An 18,189-nucleotide genomic window follows, 5' to 3' on the forward strand; every position below is an offset into this window, starting at 1 on the left:
CTTTTATATATTTCTATATATCATATGTTTATATTACTCTTTTATATTAATCTATTATAACCAATAAACCTGAAAATCATTTTTATAATAACTGCTATTTTATTATATTGCAATAGTTACTTTTACCACCACCTCCTAGAACTCATATCTGGGAAAACAGTCGGCCCAGATATGGTGAATTGTATTGTTTGTATATTTTTGCCAATTCATTACAGTCATAATATTTTTTTATATTTTGTTGACCATAAATAATAATACATAAGTGAGTTATTACCCCGACTGAGGGAATGTGAGAAAGTGACAGGAATGGTGGTCAGGAATCGCTATATTTCCCCAAGGTGCCTGTCATATCACTAGGGAGCATATATCTCATCTAGGGAAAGCTGGGTAAGATGTGGGAAATCCTGGAGACAATTCAATCTCTTCTTAGCTCAGTAGAGATTTTGGTAAGGCCGATTTTTAGGTCTGGATTTTTATTAAATGAAAGGCAGGATTGGTAGTAGGGCTTTTTATTGCACCTCTTGGGCCGGTCCAGGTTTTCACAGTAGCCCAGGTCTGCACAGGCGCTGAAGTCGGCTCATTACTGAGATAACAAAAAAAGGTGAGAGACAGTCTGCACGGCTAAGAGGATCGGACCCTCTGATGGGATTTGAAGATTGTTTGTAGCCTTAGAAAACTTAGTTTGTCCTCACTATACAGGGGGCTTACTACCGACCACCTGACAAAACAGTCTAATGGGTTCAGTCAGTGCTGGACAAGCAGGTTTGTTCCAATATGAATACAGCCGTATATTCTATGTATAGTAATAAAGAGCAGGAGTAGCCCTGTGTGAATTGTCACTGACCCTGACTGATGATTGCTGCTATTTGCCGTTTCTTCTGAGCTAAACTCCCACAATAGGCAGGAAGTGCGGCCGCTCTGGGGAGACGTCTTCTTCCCCTTCGTCTCCTGTATCTCACTTCTCCTCATTACTTCCCCTTTTGGTTGTCAGAGAGAAGCGGTAATATGTGGTGTCTGTGCGTCCTGTGTGTCCTTCTGTCCCCCATACAAGGTACGTGATGTATATAGAGACACCGTTACCGGGTACAGTCAGGTGTGTGTAGGCATCTGTGGTCATATATGTGTGAGCGATGTGTAATATAAATATATATATATCTCTACACACACACAAAGTATATCCCATAAGTCACTCCACCCCTCGTGTGTGTGTGTGTGTGTGTGTGTGTATGTATGTATGTATAATATTATACACACAGTATATCCCATAAGTCACTCCACTCCATATATATACAGTATACCCCATAAGTCACTCCACTCCATATATATACAGTATATCCCATAAGTCACTCCACCCCTCGTGTGTGTGTATGTATGTATATGTATATATATATATATATATATGTATATATATATTATACACACGGTATATCCCATAAGTCACTCCACTCCATACATATACAGTATACCCCATAAGTCACTCCACTCCATACATATACAGTATACCCCATAAGTCACTCCACTCCATATATATACAGTATACCCCATAAGTCACTCCACTCCATATATATACAGTATATCCCATAAGTCACTCCACCCCCTCATATATATACACACAGCATATCCCATAAGTCACTCCACTCCATATATATATATATATATATATATATATATATACACACACACACAGTGAATCCCATAAGTGACTCCACCCTATATATATATATATATATATATATATATATATATATATATATATATATATATAATATGTAGTTAGGAGTAGCCGTATTAGACCAGTGATGCAAAAAGCAAAATCATGTGTAGTTGCAGTATCTTGTAATGACCTTTTTTTTTTTTAATTGGACTAACAAGATTATGTAGAGAAGCTTTCGGGATTCCTCCCTTTATTAAGTCATAATCATTTCTGAGCTCACAAGGAGAAGACACGCGTTCTATCTCACAAAATATGCAGGGGTTAAAACAACATATGTGGAGAAAGGACATAAAGTTGGGCCATAAATTGTATATCTATAGGAGGATAGATACAGATAAGGATGAGGGGAGGAGAGGTGAGAATGGTGACGATAGATACAGGTAAGGATGAGGAGAGGAGAGGTGAGAATGGTGACGATAGATACAGATAAGGATGAGGGGGAGGAGAGGTGAGAATGGTGACGATAGATACAGGTAAGGATGAGGAGAGGAGAGGTGAGAATGGTGACGATAGATACAGATAAGGATGAGGGGAGGAGGAGAGGTGAGAATGGTGACGATAGATACAGATAAGGATGAGGGGAGGAGGAGAGGTGAGAATGGTGACGATAGATACAGATAAGGATGAGGAGAGGAGAGGTGAGAATGGTGACGATAGATACAGGTAAGGATGAGGGGAGGAGAGGTGAGAATGGTGACGATAGATACAGGTAAGGATGAGGAGAGGTGAGAATGGTGACGATAGATACAGGTAAGGATGAGGAGAGGTGAGAATGGTGACGATAGATACAGATAAGGATGAGGGGGGAGAGGTGAGAATGGTGACGATAGATACAGATAAGGATGAGGGGAGGAGAGGTGAGAATGGTGACAATAGATACAGATAAGGATGAGGGGGGAGAGGTGAGAATGGTGACGATAGATACAGATAAGGATGAGGGGGAGGAGAGGTGAGAATGGTGACGATAGATACAGATAAGGATGAGGGGGGGGAGGAGAGGTGAGAATGGTGACGATAGATACAGATAAGGATGAGGGGGAGGAGGAGAGGTGAGAATGGTGACGATAGATACAGATAAGGATGAGGAGGAGAGGTGAGAATGGTGACGATAGATACAGATAAGGATGAGGGGGGGGAGGAGAGGTGAGAATGGTGACGATAGATACAGATAAGGATGAGGGGGGGGAGGAGAGGTGAGAATGGTGACGATAGATACAGATAAGGATGAGGGGGAGGAGAGGTGAGAATGGTGACGATAGATACAGATAAGGATGAGGAGAGGAGGAGAGGTGAGAATGGTGACGATAGATACAGATAAGGATGAGGGGGAGGAGAGGTGAGAATGGTGACGATAGATACAGATAAGGATGAGGGGGAGGAGAGGTGAGAATGGTGACGATAGATACAGATAAGGATGAGGGGGAGGAGAGGTGAGAATGGTGACGATAGATACAGATAAGGATGAGGGGGAGGAGAGGTGAGAATGGTGACGATAGATACAGATAAGGATGAGGGGGGAGGAGAGGTGAGAATGGTGACGAAAGATACAGATAAGGATGAGGAGGAGAGGTGAGAATGGTGACGATAGATACAGATAAGGATGAGGGGAGGAGAGGTGAGAATGGTGACGATAGGTACAGATAAGGATGAGAGGTCAGCGGGTCTGACCGGGGCGCTGAGGAGAACACTGCGAGTACCCCCCCCCCCTTAGGTCTCCCCCCTTTTGTCTTGTCCCTTCATGCGAGACGAGGCCATTGGGAGCGGTTCTTGAGTTTCCTTCCGGATGATAGCGAAATCCTGAGTAACTTCATCAATGGCAGGTGATCCAGAAGAAGTGGGAATGGGGAGGGGGGCAGAGTGTTACCAGGAAGGGGGCTAGGGGGAGGCAAAATCTCATCTTGCTTTTTGCGGAAAATATCCTGGTAAGCCTTGGGAGGGACCGGTATGGGTGGAACCTCAGGAGTTAGACAAGTGGGAGCAGATGTGAGGCATCGTTTGTGACAAGCAGGACCCCAATTCTTGATCTCCCCGGTGGTCCAGTCAAGGGTAGGAGAATGACGTTGGAGCCATGGCAGACCGAGGAGGACTTCAGAGGTGCGGTTGGGCCGAACAAAAAATTCAATTTTTTCGTGATGCAGTCCAATGCTCATAAGCAGGGGTTCTGTGCGGTAACGCACAGTGCAGTCCAATTTTACTCCGTTGACCGAAGAAATGTAGAGTGGCTTGACGAGACGGGTCACTGGGATGCTGAACCTATTAACAAAAGAGTCCAAAATAAAATTTCCCGCAGAACCAGAGTCCAAGAAGGCCACAGCTGAGAAGGAGGAATTGGCAGAAGGAGAAATCCACATGGGCACAGTGAGACGTGGAGAAGCAGACTTCACACCAAGAGACGCCACTCCCATGTGAGCTGGGTGCGTGCGTTTCCCAGACGTGGAGGACGCATAGGGCAATCCACTAGTAAATGTTCGGTACTAGCGCAGTAGAGGCATAAATTTTCATCTCTGCAACGAGACCTCTCTTCATGGGTCAAGCGAGACCGATCTACTTGCATAGCCTCCTCGGCGGGAGGCACAGGGATAGACTGCAAAGGATACTGTGAGAGAGGTGCCCAGAGATCAAGGTCCTTTTCCTGGTGGAGCTCCTGGTATCTTTCAGAAAAACGCATGTCAATGCGGGTGGCCAAATGGATAAGTTCATGCAGGTTGGCAGCAATTTCTCGTACGGCCAGCACATCCTTGATGTTACTGGATAGGCCTTTTTTTTTTAAGGTCGCGCAGAGGGCCTCATTGTTCCAAGATAATTCAGAGGCGAGGGTACGAAACTGGATGGCGTATTCGCCTACAGAGGAACTTCCTTGGACTAGGTTCAGCAAAGCAGACTCGGCAGAGGAGGCCCGGGCTGGCTCCTTGAAGACACTACGGACATCAGCGAAAAAGGACTGGACAGTGGCTGTGGCTGGATCTACTGTTAGGATTCGGCAGGCTGGATGTGGATCCTCTGTGTCAGCGAGGGATTGGCGTGGACCGTTCCGGTGGACCGGTTCTAAGCTGCTACTGGTATTCACCAGAGCCCGCCGCAAAGCGGGATGGTCTTGCTGTGGCGGTAGCAACCAGGTCGTATCCAGCGGTAACGGCTCAACCTCGCTGACTGCTGAGAAGGCGTGGGACAGAAGGACTAGACAGAGGCGAGGTCAGACGTAGCAGAAGGTCAGGGCAGCCGGCAAGGTTCGTAGTCAATGGTAATGGCAGAAGGTCTGGAAACACTGGTATGGCAATCACAGGAAACGCTTTCACTAGGCACAAGGGCAACAAGATCTGGCAATGCTGGGAAGGGGAAGTGAGGTTATAAAGGTGTGGAGCAGGTGGGGGCTAATTACACTGATTGGGCCAGGCACCAATTAGTGGTGCACTGGCCTTTTAAATCTTAGAGAGCTGGCGCGCGCCAGGACTTGACAGCCGGGGACCGGGACAGGTAAGTGGATTGGGATGCAATCCGCGAGCGGGCGCGTCCCGCTATGCGAATCGCATCCCCGTCGGCAGTCAGTGCAGCACTCCCGGTCAGCGGGTCTGACCGGGGCGCTGCAGAGAGGAGAACGCTGCGAGCGCTCCGGGGAGGAGCAGGGACCCGGAGCGCTCGGCATAACAGTATGAAGGTGTTCAGTTACTATTCTAGTTTGTATGAAGGCGTTCAGTAAATATTCTAGTTTGTGTGAAGGCGTTCAGTACATATTCTAGTTTGTATGAGGCGTTCAGTTACTATTCTAGTTTGTATGAGGCGTTCAGTAAATATTCTAGTTGGTATGAAGGCGGTCAGTAAATATTCTAGTATGTATGAAGGTGTTCAGTAAATATTCCAGTTTGTATGAAGGTGATCAGTAAATATTCTAGTTTGTATGAAGGCGTTCAGTAAATATTCTAGTTTGTGTGAAGACGTTCAGTAAATATTCTAGTTTGTATGAAGACGTTCAGTAAATATTCTAGTTTGTATGAAGACGTTCAGTAAATATTCTAGTTTGTATGAAGGCGTTCAGTAAATATTCTAGTTTGTATGAAGGCGTTCAGTAAATATTCTAGTTTGTATGAAGGCGTTCAGTAAATATTCTAGTTTGTAGGAAGGCGTTCAGTAAATATTCTAGTTTGTAGGAAGGCGTTCAGTAAATATTCTAGTTTGTAGGAAGGCGTTCAGTAAATATTCTAGTTTGTGTGAAGGCGTTCAGTAAATATTCTAGTTTGTATGAAGGCGTTCAGTAAATATTCTAGTTTGTGTGAAGGCGTTCAGTAAATATTCTGGTTGGTATGAAGGTGTTCAGTAAATATTCTGGTTGGTATGAAGGCATTCAGTAAATATTCTAGTTTGTGTGAAGGCGTTCAGTAAATATTCTAGTTTGTATGAAGGCGTTCAGTAAATATTCTAGTTTGTGTGAAGGCGTTCAGTAGATATTCTAGTTTGTATGAGGCTATAATATGAGCTTATTGTAAACATATCACATAGGATTCCCCTGTTGAAGGAGCGAAAGCACGCTCGGGGTGTTAGGAGCGCATTGTCCTACATAGCATGGGTAAGTGTTAGCAATCATTATGAGCAGTTACATGTAATTTATGCACTTTATTATAGCATGTGGTGTTAGGGGGTCTGAGCCTATTATGGCAAGAAAGCTTTCTGACCTCACTTTTCTTGCTGCTGAATATGAGATGTTTACAATAAGCTCATATTATAGCAATAGTTAATACTGCTGTACAATTTAAAGCATTGTCATTGCCCTTTTTGTGTGAGTTTTGTATACCCTCACACCGCTATGATAATATCGTTTGGCATTTATATCCCTGATGACTCTAATTTAATGTATCCTCCTAGCTATTGTCAATCTGTAACTTTTATCTGGGCACCTATTATATATATTTTTATTTGTATTAATAAAGATATGGATTTTATCATCTCACATTGAAGATCAACTGGTGTTTTGTTTGGGTGTATATTGTATGAAGGCGTTCAGTAAATATTCCAGTCTGTGTAAAGGTGATCAGTAAATATTCCAGTCTGTGTAAAGGTGATCAGTAAATATTCTAGTTTGTGTAAAGGCGTTCAGTAAATATTCTACTTTGTATGAAGACGTTCAGTAAATATTCAAGTTTGTATGAAGACGTTTAGTAAATATTCCAGTTAGTATGAAGGAGTTCAGTAAATATTCTGGTTTGTATGAAGGCGTTTAGTAAATATTCTACTTTTTATGCAGGCGTTCAGTAAATATTCTAGTTTGTATGAAGGCGGTCAGTAAATATTCTAGTTTGTAGGAAGGCGGTCAGTAAATATTCTAGTTTGTATAAAGGCATTCAGTAAATATTCTAGTTTGTATGAAGGCGTTCAGTAAATATTCTAGTTTGTATGAAGGCGTTCAGTTAATATTCTGGTTTGTATGAAGGCGTTCAGTAAATATTCTAGTTTGTATGAAGGTGATCAGTAAATATTCTAGTTGGTATGAAGGCGGTCAGTAAATATTCTGGTTTGTATGAGGCGTTCAGTAAATATTCTGGTTTGTATGAAGGCGTTCAGTAAATATTCTGGTTGGTATGAAGGCGTTCAGTAAATATTCTAGTTGGTATGAAGGCGTTCAGTAAATATTCTAGTTTGTAGGAAGGCGTTCAGTAAATATTCTAGTTGGTATGAAGGCGGTCAGTAAATATTCTAGTTTGTAGGAAGGCGTTCAGTAAATATTCTAGTTTGTATGAAGGCGTTCAGTAAATATTCTAGTTGGTATGAAGGCGGTCAGTAAATATTTTAGTTTGTATGAAGGCGTTCAGTAAATATTCTAGTTGGTATGAAGGCGGTCAGTAAATATTCTAGTTTGTATGAAGGCGTTCAGTAAATATTCTAGTTGGTATGAAGGCGGTCAGTAAATATTTTAGTTTGTATGAAGGCGTTCAGTAAATATTTTAGTTTGTATGAAGGCGTTCAGTAAATATTCTAGTTTGTGTGAAGACAACAGTAAAAACTGTTTTTTACTAAGGAAAACCAGTTTTAACTAAATGCTAGTTTTAACTGTAATATATACGCACTGCTCAAAAAAACTAAAGGGAACACCAAGATAACACATCCTAGATCTGTATTGAATGAACTAATCATATTAAATATTTTCCTCTTTACATAGTTGAATGCTCTGACAACAAAATCACACACAAATTATCAATGGAAATCAAATTTATCAACCCATGGAGGCAGGGACGTGCATACATAGGCTTCAAACGGGGCTCTAGCCCCTGCCCTTTTTTGTATCTGCCCCTTTAATGCCCTTTTTTTTTTTTTAATAAACATCTACAGCACTGCCCAAGTCAGGGCAGCGCAACCTCCACAGGTTGTCAGCAGAACTCTTGATTCACATAAAATAATTACCAACCCTGACAAGCCCCCCTCCTTTTCTTTCCCCTCCCCCTCCGGTCTGCTCACTTTCTATCTCAAGTCCGGCCACTACCTGAACTATCCCAAGGCCTCCTGGAGTCCTCTTCCTCTTAATTAGCCAGATCCTTACATTAGAGCGCAGGGGCTGCCTGGGTAAAAGACGTGCGCACGTCTGCTAGGTCACGTGACCCCCCGCAGCATTACAGCAGAGGAGTCTGCATTCCTGAAGTGTCTCCGGTGATCTCCTCTGCCCTCTCTGCCACGGTAATAGTTTTAATTTAGTGTTTTTTTTTGTGTGTGTAACTTTCAGTATGCAAAGCAACAAAACACTACAACAATTGTAGTGCCTTGTCTCTTTGCATATTGGGGGTTGTGCTCTGTCATTATACATGCTGGGGATTGTAGTGACTTGTCCCTTTGCATATTGGGGGTTGTAGTTCTTTGCTGGGGATTGTAGTGCTTTGTCACTACATGCTGGGGGTTGTAGTGCTTTACTGGGGATTGTAGTGCTTTGTCACTTTACATGCTGGGGGTTGTAGTGCTTTGCTGGGGATTGTAGTGCTTTGTCACTTTATATGCTGGGGGTTGTAGTGCTTTGTCACTTTGCATATTGAAGTTTGTAGTACAGACTCTAATATGCAAAAGGTTAAAGCACTAAAACCCCTAGCATGTAAAGTGACAATGCACTACAACTCCCAGCATGTAAAGTGACAATGCACTACAACTCCCAGTATGTAAAACTACAGTGCATTACAAGCTCATAACCTCCAGCACACAAAACAAGAAGGCACTACAGTCTGTAGTGCCTTCTTGCCTTGTGTGCTGGAGGTTGTGAGCTTGTAATGCACTGTCACTTGAGAGTTGTAGTGCATTGTTGCCCCAAATACTAGAGGTGGTGATACAAAATAGTAAATAAAATATTTCAAAAAAGTGTTAATAAATGTGAATAAGCCCCTTCCCTAATAAAAGTTTATATCACCCCCACTTTTCTCATTTTTCAAATTAAATAATGTAATACAAAAGAAACAACAAAAATAAACATGTGGTATCGCCACGTGAGGAAATTTCCAAGCTATTGAAATATAATATTAAACCGCACAGTCAATAGCATAAAAGTCAAAAAAAATCTGAAGTCCAGAATTGCAAATTTTTGATAACTTTGTGTATGAGAAAAAATGTATAAACAGTGAATAAAAATTCCAATAAAAAACTATGTATCACGGCGTAAAAATGAGCCCTCATATGGATAAGTAAACATTAAAAGAAAAAAGGAGCGTTTTTACTTTTTTGCACTTTTGTATTTTCCTCCTCATTTTCTAAAAATCGTAACGGTTTTCCACCAACAGACCTATATGAGAACTTTTTTATGTGCTACCAATAGTACTTTGTATTGACATCAGTCATTTCACCACAAAATCTACAAAAATTATTTGTAGGACAAATTTGAAGAAAAAAACGCCATTTCATTTTTTATTTTTTTTTGGCGGCTTCCGTTTCTACACAGTGCACTTTTTGGTAAAAAATTACACCTTTTGTCTATTCTGTAGGTTCATACGTTTACAAGGATACCCAATTTATGTAGGTTTTATTTTATTATATAAATGTAAAGACGACTGATCACACTCCACTGCAGTAGACGAAAACCGTTTTATTCATCCAACAAAGTGCAAGGTGCTCAATACAGACAAGGACATGGCTTGAACGAAGGGGTGACAGCCAATGCACGTGCGCACAGGCATGCTTCCTCAGACCCTCATTATATTATATTACTTTAAAAAGTTATAACTACATGCACCAAAATTAGTATGTTTATAATTGTCATCTTCAGACCCCTATTATGCATGTGGCGATATTATGTATGTTTAGGTTTATTTTTGTTTACATACTTTTTTTTAAATGGAAAAAGGGGGGTGATTCTAATTTTTATTAGGGAAGGGGTTAAATCACATTTATTAACTTAATTTTTTTTACTATTTTTACACAATTTTTTAGTCCCCACAGGGAATTATTACATGCAATATTCTGATTGTATACACTGTTCAATGCTATGCCATAGCATAGCATTGATCAGTGTTATCTGCGCTCTGCTGCTCCAGCCACCTGAGCAGGCATGGAACAGCAGATTGCTGATCGGACGGAGAGGGCTGCAGGTAGGGACCCTCATATACAGGGAGAGAGCCTGCTGTCCGAGTAAAGCTGCAGTAGACATTTGGAGGTATCATTCATGACTGTGTTACCTGTCAAATGTGAAGTAATAGTATTGTAGTTTTTAGTCTTTATTTGTAATTCAATTTATATAGTCCATTTTTTATTATCGCATACATATAGTTTTTGAACATCTAGAGGATGCTACTAGACTTTGAAGTGAGATCTGGAGCTGAATTTGCTTCAGTGCCGGTAAGTAATGGCTGTTATCAGCAGCCAGAACACAGTTAAAGGGGTATTCCAGGCCAAACTTTCTTTTTATATATATCAACTGGCTCCAGAAAGTTAAACAGATTTGTAAATTACTTCTATTAAAAAAATCTTAATCCTTCCAAGAGTTATTAGCTTCTGAAGTTGAGTTGTTGTTTTCTGTCTAACTGCTCTCTGATGATTCACGTCCCGGGAGCTGTGCAGTTCCTATGGGGATATTCTCCCATCATGCACAGCTCCCGGGACATGACATCATTATTGAGCAGTTAGACAGAAAACTTCAGAAGCTAATAACTATTGGAAGGATTAAGATTTTTTAATAGAAGTAATTTACAAATCTGTTTAACTTTCCGGAGCCAGTTGATTTATATATAAAAAAAAGGTTTTGCCTGGAATAGACCTCGGTGATCACAGCAATATCCGGCACTAACACTTTAGATGCTGTGATCAAACTTGATTGCGGCATCTAAAAGTGCAAACTACTGGTGCCAGTGGGTTTTAGGGGGGCTGATCGGGACCTACGTGGGGTGATGCAGGGTCCTATTTAGCTGACATGACAACGGAGGCCCCTACCTCAGTAATTGTGTTCTGTTATGGGGGAACTCTGATACAGAACATCTTATCCCCTATCCACAGAGTCCGACCGCTGGGACCCCCCCTCCCCCACTCTCTCCTTCCCAGCACCCCGGTTCTTCTCATGTATTGAACGATCTAAGCACCTTGCATGGATTACTGTCGACCACTGCGCGAAGAGGTGGCCGACATGTCCCTCTATGTATCTTTATGGGGGAGCCAGAGATACATGGAGGGGTGTGTTTGCCACTGCTTTGTACAGTGGTCGACAGGAATCCATGCAAGGTGCTTAGATCACTCCATACATGGGAAGAGCTGGGGTGCTGGGCAGGAGATAGAAAGGGGTCCCAGCGGTCGGATCCCCTGTAATCAGATACTTATCCCCTATCCTGTGATTAGGGGAGAGTAAGATGTTCTGTACTAGAGTTCCCCTTAAACATATGTAAGGCTTTTACTAAATTTTTTTTTTTTATAATGAAAAGTGCCCTTTATTTTATTTGAGCCCCTGCCCTCCAAAATGTCTGTGCACGTCCCTGCATGGAGGGCTGGATATGGAGTCACACTCAAAATCAAAGTGGAAATCCCCACTACAGGCTGATTCAACTTTGATTTAATGTCAAGTCCCAATGAGGCTCAGTACTGTGTGTGGCCTCCACGTGCCCATATGACCTCCCTACAACGCCTGGGCATGCTCCTGATGAGGTGGAGGATGGTCTCCTGAGGGATGTCCTCCCAGACCTGGACTATCCGCCAACTCCTGGACAGTCTGTGGTGGATGGAGCGAGACGTCCCAGATGTGCTCAATCGGATTCAGGGGAACGGGCGGCCAGTCCATAGCATCAATGCCTTCCTCTTGTAGGAACTGCTGACACACTCCAGCCACATGAGGTCTAGCATTGTCTTGTATTAGGAGGAACCACACCGCACCAGCATATGGTCTCACAAGTGGTCTGAGGATCTCATCTCAGTCCCTAATGGCAGTCAGGCTACCTCTGGCAAGCACATGGAGGGGTGTGCGGCCCCCCAAAGAAATGCCACCCCACACCATTATTGACCCACCGCCAAACCGGGCATGCTGGAGTATGTTGCAGGGAGCAGAAAGTTCTCAACGGCGTCTCCAGACTCTGTCACGTCTGTCACGTGCTCAGAGTGAACCTGCTTTCATCTGTGAAGAGCACAGGGCGCTAGTGTCGAATTTGCCAATCTTGATGTTCTCTGGAAAATGCCAAACATCCTGCACGGTGTTGGACTGTAAGCACAACTCCCACCTGTGGACGTCGGGCCCTCATACCACCCTCATGGAGTCTGTTTCTGACCGTTTGAGTGGACACATGCGCATTTGTGTCCTGCTGGAGGGCATATCGCAGGGCTCTGGCAGTGCTCCTCCTTACACAAAGGCAGAGGTAGCGGTCCTGCTGTTGGGTTGTTGCCCTCCTACGGCCTCCTCCACGTCTCCTGATGTACTGGCCTGTCTCCTGGTAGCGCCTTCATGCTCTGGGCACTACGCTGACAGACACAGCAAACCTTCTTGCCACAGCTCGCATTGATGTGCCATCCTGGATGAGCTGCACTACCTGAGCCACTTGTGTGGGTTGTAGACTCCGTCTCATGCTACCACTAGAGTGAAAGCACCGCCAGCATTCAAAAGTGACCAAAACATCCGCCCGGAAGCATAGGAACTGAGAAGTGGTCTGTGGTCACCACCTGCAGAAGCACTCCTTTTATTGGGGGGTGTCTTGCTAATTGCCTATAATTTCCACCATTGATTGTCAATCCGTGTTCTTCCTGAGTGGACAAGTGTCATTGACTTGGAGTTACATTGTGTTGGTTAGGTAACCCTTTAGTTTTTTGAGCAGTGTATATCATTAGATGTAATGTGTAATAATAAGTGACCATATAATAAAGATAAACACCAGATTATTATTATTCATTATAAAATAATTACCGAATGTTCTCTGTATCTACAGGACAGGACACCGGGGGCCACACAGATGTCTTCTCCAGTCCAGGATCTGATGTTCTTCTCCCCCTGAGATATAATCTGACTATAGATAAGGATAATAAGAAGTGCGATCAGTTTATCTGGAGATATAATTCATTCCAGATCTCCAGACAACGTACAGACTGTTATCTGAATGTATACAACTATACAGGGTTCTCTAACTATAAGATATGGGAGGGCGGAAACCTGACCCTGAGGAACATCACCAGAAACAACAGCGGGAATTATACTGTGATTGTACGTAAAGGAGGAGACGAAGTATTCACACACAATTATAATCTTCATGTACAGGGTGAGTGACATCTCAAGGGTTATAAGATTCTTCTTGTCATGTAAAAAAATGTTTTTTTTTTTACATATTTCTGGACATATAGAAAAGAATAAAATGACATTCTTATGGTTGCTGTATGAAGAAAGAACAAATTAGTTGTAATAGTCTAAAATGTATCTCTCATATCTATCTATCCATCTATCTATCTAATATCAATCTATCTCATATCTATCTATCAAAACCCATGGGGTTAAATGGTTCTGACAGTTCTCTCTGTTTTGTTCTTGGGCTATGCCCAGCTGCCTGGACTGGTCAGCTGACCTTGATGAGAGCACCTGGTCTGGGCCTATTTTAGCTGGCAGTCTGTTCTCATACATCGCCTGCGAAAGAGCTCTTACTCCTAGCTAGTGTTTGTATATTCTAGCATATCTGACCCATCGGCTCTGCTCTTTGACTCTTTTCCTGTTTCTGTGATTTGTCTTATCTTTTATCTCTTGGTATTGACTTGGCTTGTGGACTGTGACTTCTTGTGTGTGAATGTTTAATTATTTAATTATAATTTAAGATGTAAGATTACACTGATTAACCTGATTAGTGGTTGGATGGCTGAATGTTGGGCCTTTAAGCATATAGACACAATTTACACACTGACAACAGATGCGATCCTGGTTATAACAGTCAGATATTTTATATTCTCCTTCATAGACGTCCGACCTAATTTATCCCATAGGTTCGGAGGTCGTCTATGAGAGGAGCAGAGGATGAGTACTCAGCAATCGGTGGGAAACTCATATTCAACAATTTCCAATTTATATTAAGTGCACTACAGATTCCCCCAGATAAATCCCTGTATGTAGATACAAAGGCGATCCTGGGTTTAGGAGATTTATATAGAGATTCATAGGTTAATTCTTTTCAGTCCATACCAAGTAGTTTTTGTTTACCCTCTGGTAACAAAGCCTAGGGGTAACCGCGAGTCACAAAGTTGTTGACCATTTTGTCAAGGTTGTGATCGAGGAGCAACACGTCTGTGTCCGACCACTTCACCCATGTGCTAAGGATGGTGGAGGTACATAGACGATTGGTTCCTGATTGGGAATGGATCGGAAACTCCATCAATTCCATACTTACCTTCACTCCATCAGTTCCATACTTACCTTATCTCCATCAGTTCCATACTTACCTTCTCTCCATCAGTACACACATTACATTTACTTTGACTTTTTGTAATTCTTGTGTTCAGTTTCTGGAGACTGATCTCTATTGACAACAGGTGTATATACTAAACCTACGGACTGTAACTCAGTACTTCACGATGATACTTCTCACCCGCGACCCATACTGCGCTCCCTCTCAACAAGTCCCATGTCACAGGTGAGACGCATCATTACCACTGTTCATCAGGTTGGACGTGACCCTAAAATGGTCAACGACTGTGTGAATCAAGGTTATAAGAGAGTAAACAAAAGAGAAAAGAAAACAAAGACAAGAAATCACTCATCTACTCCTTACACTCTTCTCTCCTTATATACTGATGTCTCTTGTCTCCTGTGATCTCTTGTCTCCTCATACAATGTATCCTTACACTCTTCTCTCCTTATATACTGATGTCTCTTGTATCCTGTGATCTCTTGTCTCCTCATACACTGTCTCCTTACACTCTTCTCTCCTTATATACTGATGTCTCTTGATGTATCCTGTGATTTCTTGTCTTCTCATACTGTCTCCATACACTCTTCTCTCCTTATATACTGATGTCTCTTGATGTATCCTGTGATTTCTTGTCTCCTCATACTGTCTCCTTATACTCTCCTTATATACTGATGTCTCTTGTGATCTCCTTGGTTGTCTCCTCATACGTTGTCTCTTTCCCTCAGATCCGGTCTCGGTCCCTCTCCTTTATGTTTCGTGTCTTCCGGACGGTGGATCTAACATCTCCTGCAGGATAATCACTGGGTCAGATCCCTCGGTTTCCATTACAGTAAATGGAGATTTATTGGTGAACTCACCCTCATCCAGGACTACGGGAGATGTCAATGAGGTTTCTGTCCTTGTGGATTCTCCAGGACCTTGGGATATAACATGTTCTGTGAGAAATCGGGTCAGTGACAATGAGACCAGGAAAACAGGAGAGAATTGTCCAGGTAAGTGTCACTAAACCAGCACTGTGGCCCCTTCATTCTCAGAATATGGGGGCACTGGGGGCCCAGAGATCGGACCTTTAGTCATTATAAGATAATACTGGGGCTATGCTCACAAGAGACAAGAACTCTACATTCAGGGTGTATGTCAGTATGGGGTGTGTAACAGAACCGTACACCAATATATACCTCTGTGCACCGGGTCCGGGTCATTGTGTGCGGTGACGGAGTGTTGTCTGGTCATCTGCCCCCTGGAGTATACGCTCAGGAATGGACCAGATATAGTCACTATAGATCAGGTTTTCTTCAATTACATAACAGCATAGTGTTCTGTCCACACACCAATGTATACTGTGTATGGTGAAGCCGCGGGGTGTGAAGGTGCAGGGGCAGATGGTATTAACCCCTAAGTGTTCGTGACGCAGGGCGTGGTTTTCCTAAGTAATCCCCCAAAGGTAGCTCTGCTATCCCTAGGTTAGGCAGGGTAAAAATAGTCCAAGGCCAGGTTAGGGTTAATGGTAGCTTTTACTGATGTAGACATATGGTGCAGTCTTTACAGCTAGGCAAGGATCCCAGAGAGGTGACGAGTAACACAGAAGGGACCTTGCGGCTTGCTGGGACTTGCAGTGACTTAGCGTGGCTGTACTAAAGTCAAGTCAGACTAAAGACTTGACTTGACTGAAGATAGTGGCAGCACACAGATGACTTAACTTACTGACATGTGGCTGTAATTTAGGCTTGAGACCTCCAGATGTGCTGGACACTGGCTCTGAGACGACTGGACTGGACATCAGGATCTAAGAGAGAAAAAGAGGCAGATTGCAGCTCCTTCCTTCCTTATAAAAGGGGTGTTACGCCGAGCGCTCCGGGTCCCCGCTCCTCCCCGGAGCGCTCGCTTCACTCCCTCCGCTGCAGCGCTCCGGTCACGTCCTCTGACCCGGGGCGCTGCGATCCCGCTGCCAGCCGGGATGCGATTCGCGATGCGGGTAGCGCCCGCTCGCGATGCGCACCCCGGCTCCCCTACCTGACTCGCTCCCCGTCTGTTCTGTCCCGGCGCGCGCGGCCCCGCTCCCTAGGGCGCGCGCGCGCCGGGTCTCTGCGATTTAAAGGGCCACTGCGCCGCTGATTGGCGCAGTGGTTCCAATTAGGGTTTTCACCTGTGCACTTCCCTATATTACCTCACTTCCCTTGCACTCCCTTGCCGGATCTTGTTGCCTTAGTGCCAGTGAAAGCGTTCCTTGTGTGTTCCTTGCCAGTGTTTCCAGACCTTCTGCCGTTGCCCCTGACTACGATCCTTGCTGCCTGCCCCGACCTTCTGCTACGTCCGACCTTGCTTCTGCCTACTCCCTTGTACCGCGCCTATCTTCAGCAGCCAGAGAGGTGAGCCGTTGCTAGTGGATACGACCTGGTCACTACCGCCGCAGCAAGACCATCCCGCTTTGCGGCGGGCTCTGGTGAAAACCAGTAGTGGCTTAGAACCGGTCCACTAGCACGGTCCACGCCAATCCCTCTCTGGCACAGAGGGTCCACTACCTGCCAGCCGGCATCGTGACAGTAGATCCGGCCATGGATCCCGCTGAAGTTCCTCTGCCAGTTGTCGCTGACCTCACCACGGTGGTCGCCCAGCAGTCACAACAGATAGCGCAACAAGGCCAACAGCTGTCTCAACTGACCGTTATGCTACAACAGTTGCTACCACAGCTTCAGCAGTCATCTCCTCCGCCAGCTCCTGCACCTCCTCCGCAGCGAGTGGCCGCTCCTGGGATACGCTTATCCTTGCCGGATAAATTTGATGGGGACTCTAAGTTTTGCCGTGGCTTTCTTTCCCAATGTTCCCTGCATCTGGAGATGATGTCGGACCTGTTTCCCACTGAAAGGTCTAAGGTGGCTTTCGTAGTCAGTCTTCTGTCCGGAAAAGCCCTGTCATGGGCCACACCGCTCTGGGACCGCAATGACCCCGTCACTGCCTCTGTACACTCCTTCTTCTCGGAAATCCGAAGTGTCTTTGAGGAACCTGCCCGAGCCTCTTCTGCTGAGACTGCCCTGTTGAACCTGGTCCAGGGTAATTCTTCCGTTGGCGAGTATGCCGTACAATTCCGTACACTTGCTTCAGAATTGTCCTGGAATAATGAGGCCCTCTGCGCGACCTTCAAAAAAGGCCTATCCAGCAACATTAAAGATGTTCTGGCCGCACGAGAAATTCCTGCTAATCTACATGAACTTATTCACCTAGCCACTCGCATTGACATGCGTTTTTCTGAAAGGCGTCAGGAACTCCGCCAAGATATGGACTCTGTTCGCACGAGGCGTTTCGTCTCCTCGGCTCCTCTCTCCTCTGGTCCCCTGCAATCTGTTCCTGTGCCTCCCGCCGTGGTGGCTATGCAGGTCGACCGGTCTCGCCTGACACCTCAAGAGAGGACACGACGCCGTATGGAGAACCTCTGCCTGTACTGTGCTAGTACCGAACACTTCCTGAGGGATTGTCCTATCCGTCCTCCCCGCCTGGAAAGACGTACGCTGACTCCGCACAAAGGTGAGACAGTCCTTGATGTCTACTCTGCTTCTCCACGTCTTACTGTGCCTGTGCGGATGTCTGCCTCTGCCTTCTCCTTCTCTACAGTGGCCTTCTTGGACTCTGGATCTGCAGGAAATTTTATTTTGGCCTCTCTCGTCAACA

At 44.3% G+C, this 18,189-nt stretch overlaps 1 protein-coding gene across 4 annotated transcripts in view; it reads left to right on the forward strand.

The window, feature by feature from the left end:
• Positions 1–1,004: 1,004 nt before the first annotated feature.
• Positions 1,005–18,189, forward strand: part of LOC130331362 (uncharacterized) — a 159,934-nt gene continuing 142,749 nt past the window's right edge. For 2 of the 4 annotated variants that reach the window (XM_056553685.1, XM_056553688.1), the window contains exons 1-3: positions 1,005–1,051; positions 13,066–13,392; positions 15,249–15,515. In XM_056553685.1, coding sequence (XP_056409660.1) covers positions 1,006–1,051; positions 13,066–13,392; positions 15,249–15,515 — 640 coding nt within the window. In that variant the 5' untranslated portion in view covers position 1,005. Of the gene's footprint in view, positions 1,052–3,170; positions 3,535–3,634; positions 3,809–13,065; positions 13,393–15,248; positions 15,516–18,189 lie in introns of those variants that run through there. The other 2 variants (XM_056553687.1, XM_056553686.1) reach the window with 2 other exon arrangements.

Source organism: Hyla sarda, unplaced genomic scaffold (assembly GCF_029499605.1).
Source record: "Hyla sarda isolate aHylSar1 unplaced genomic scaffold, aHylSar1.hap1 scaffold_348, whole genome shotgun sequence".
NCBI lineage: Eukaryota > Metazoa > Chordata > Amphibia > Anura > Hylidae > Hyla > Hyla sarda.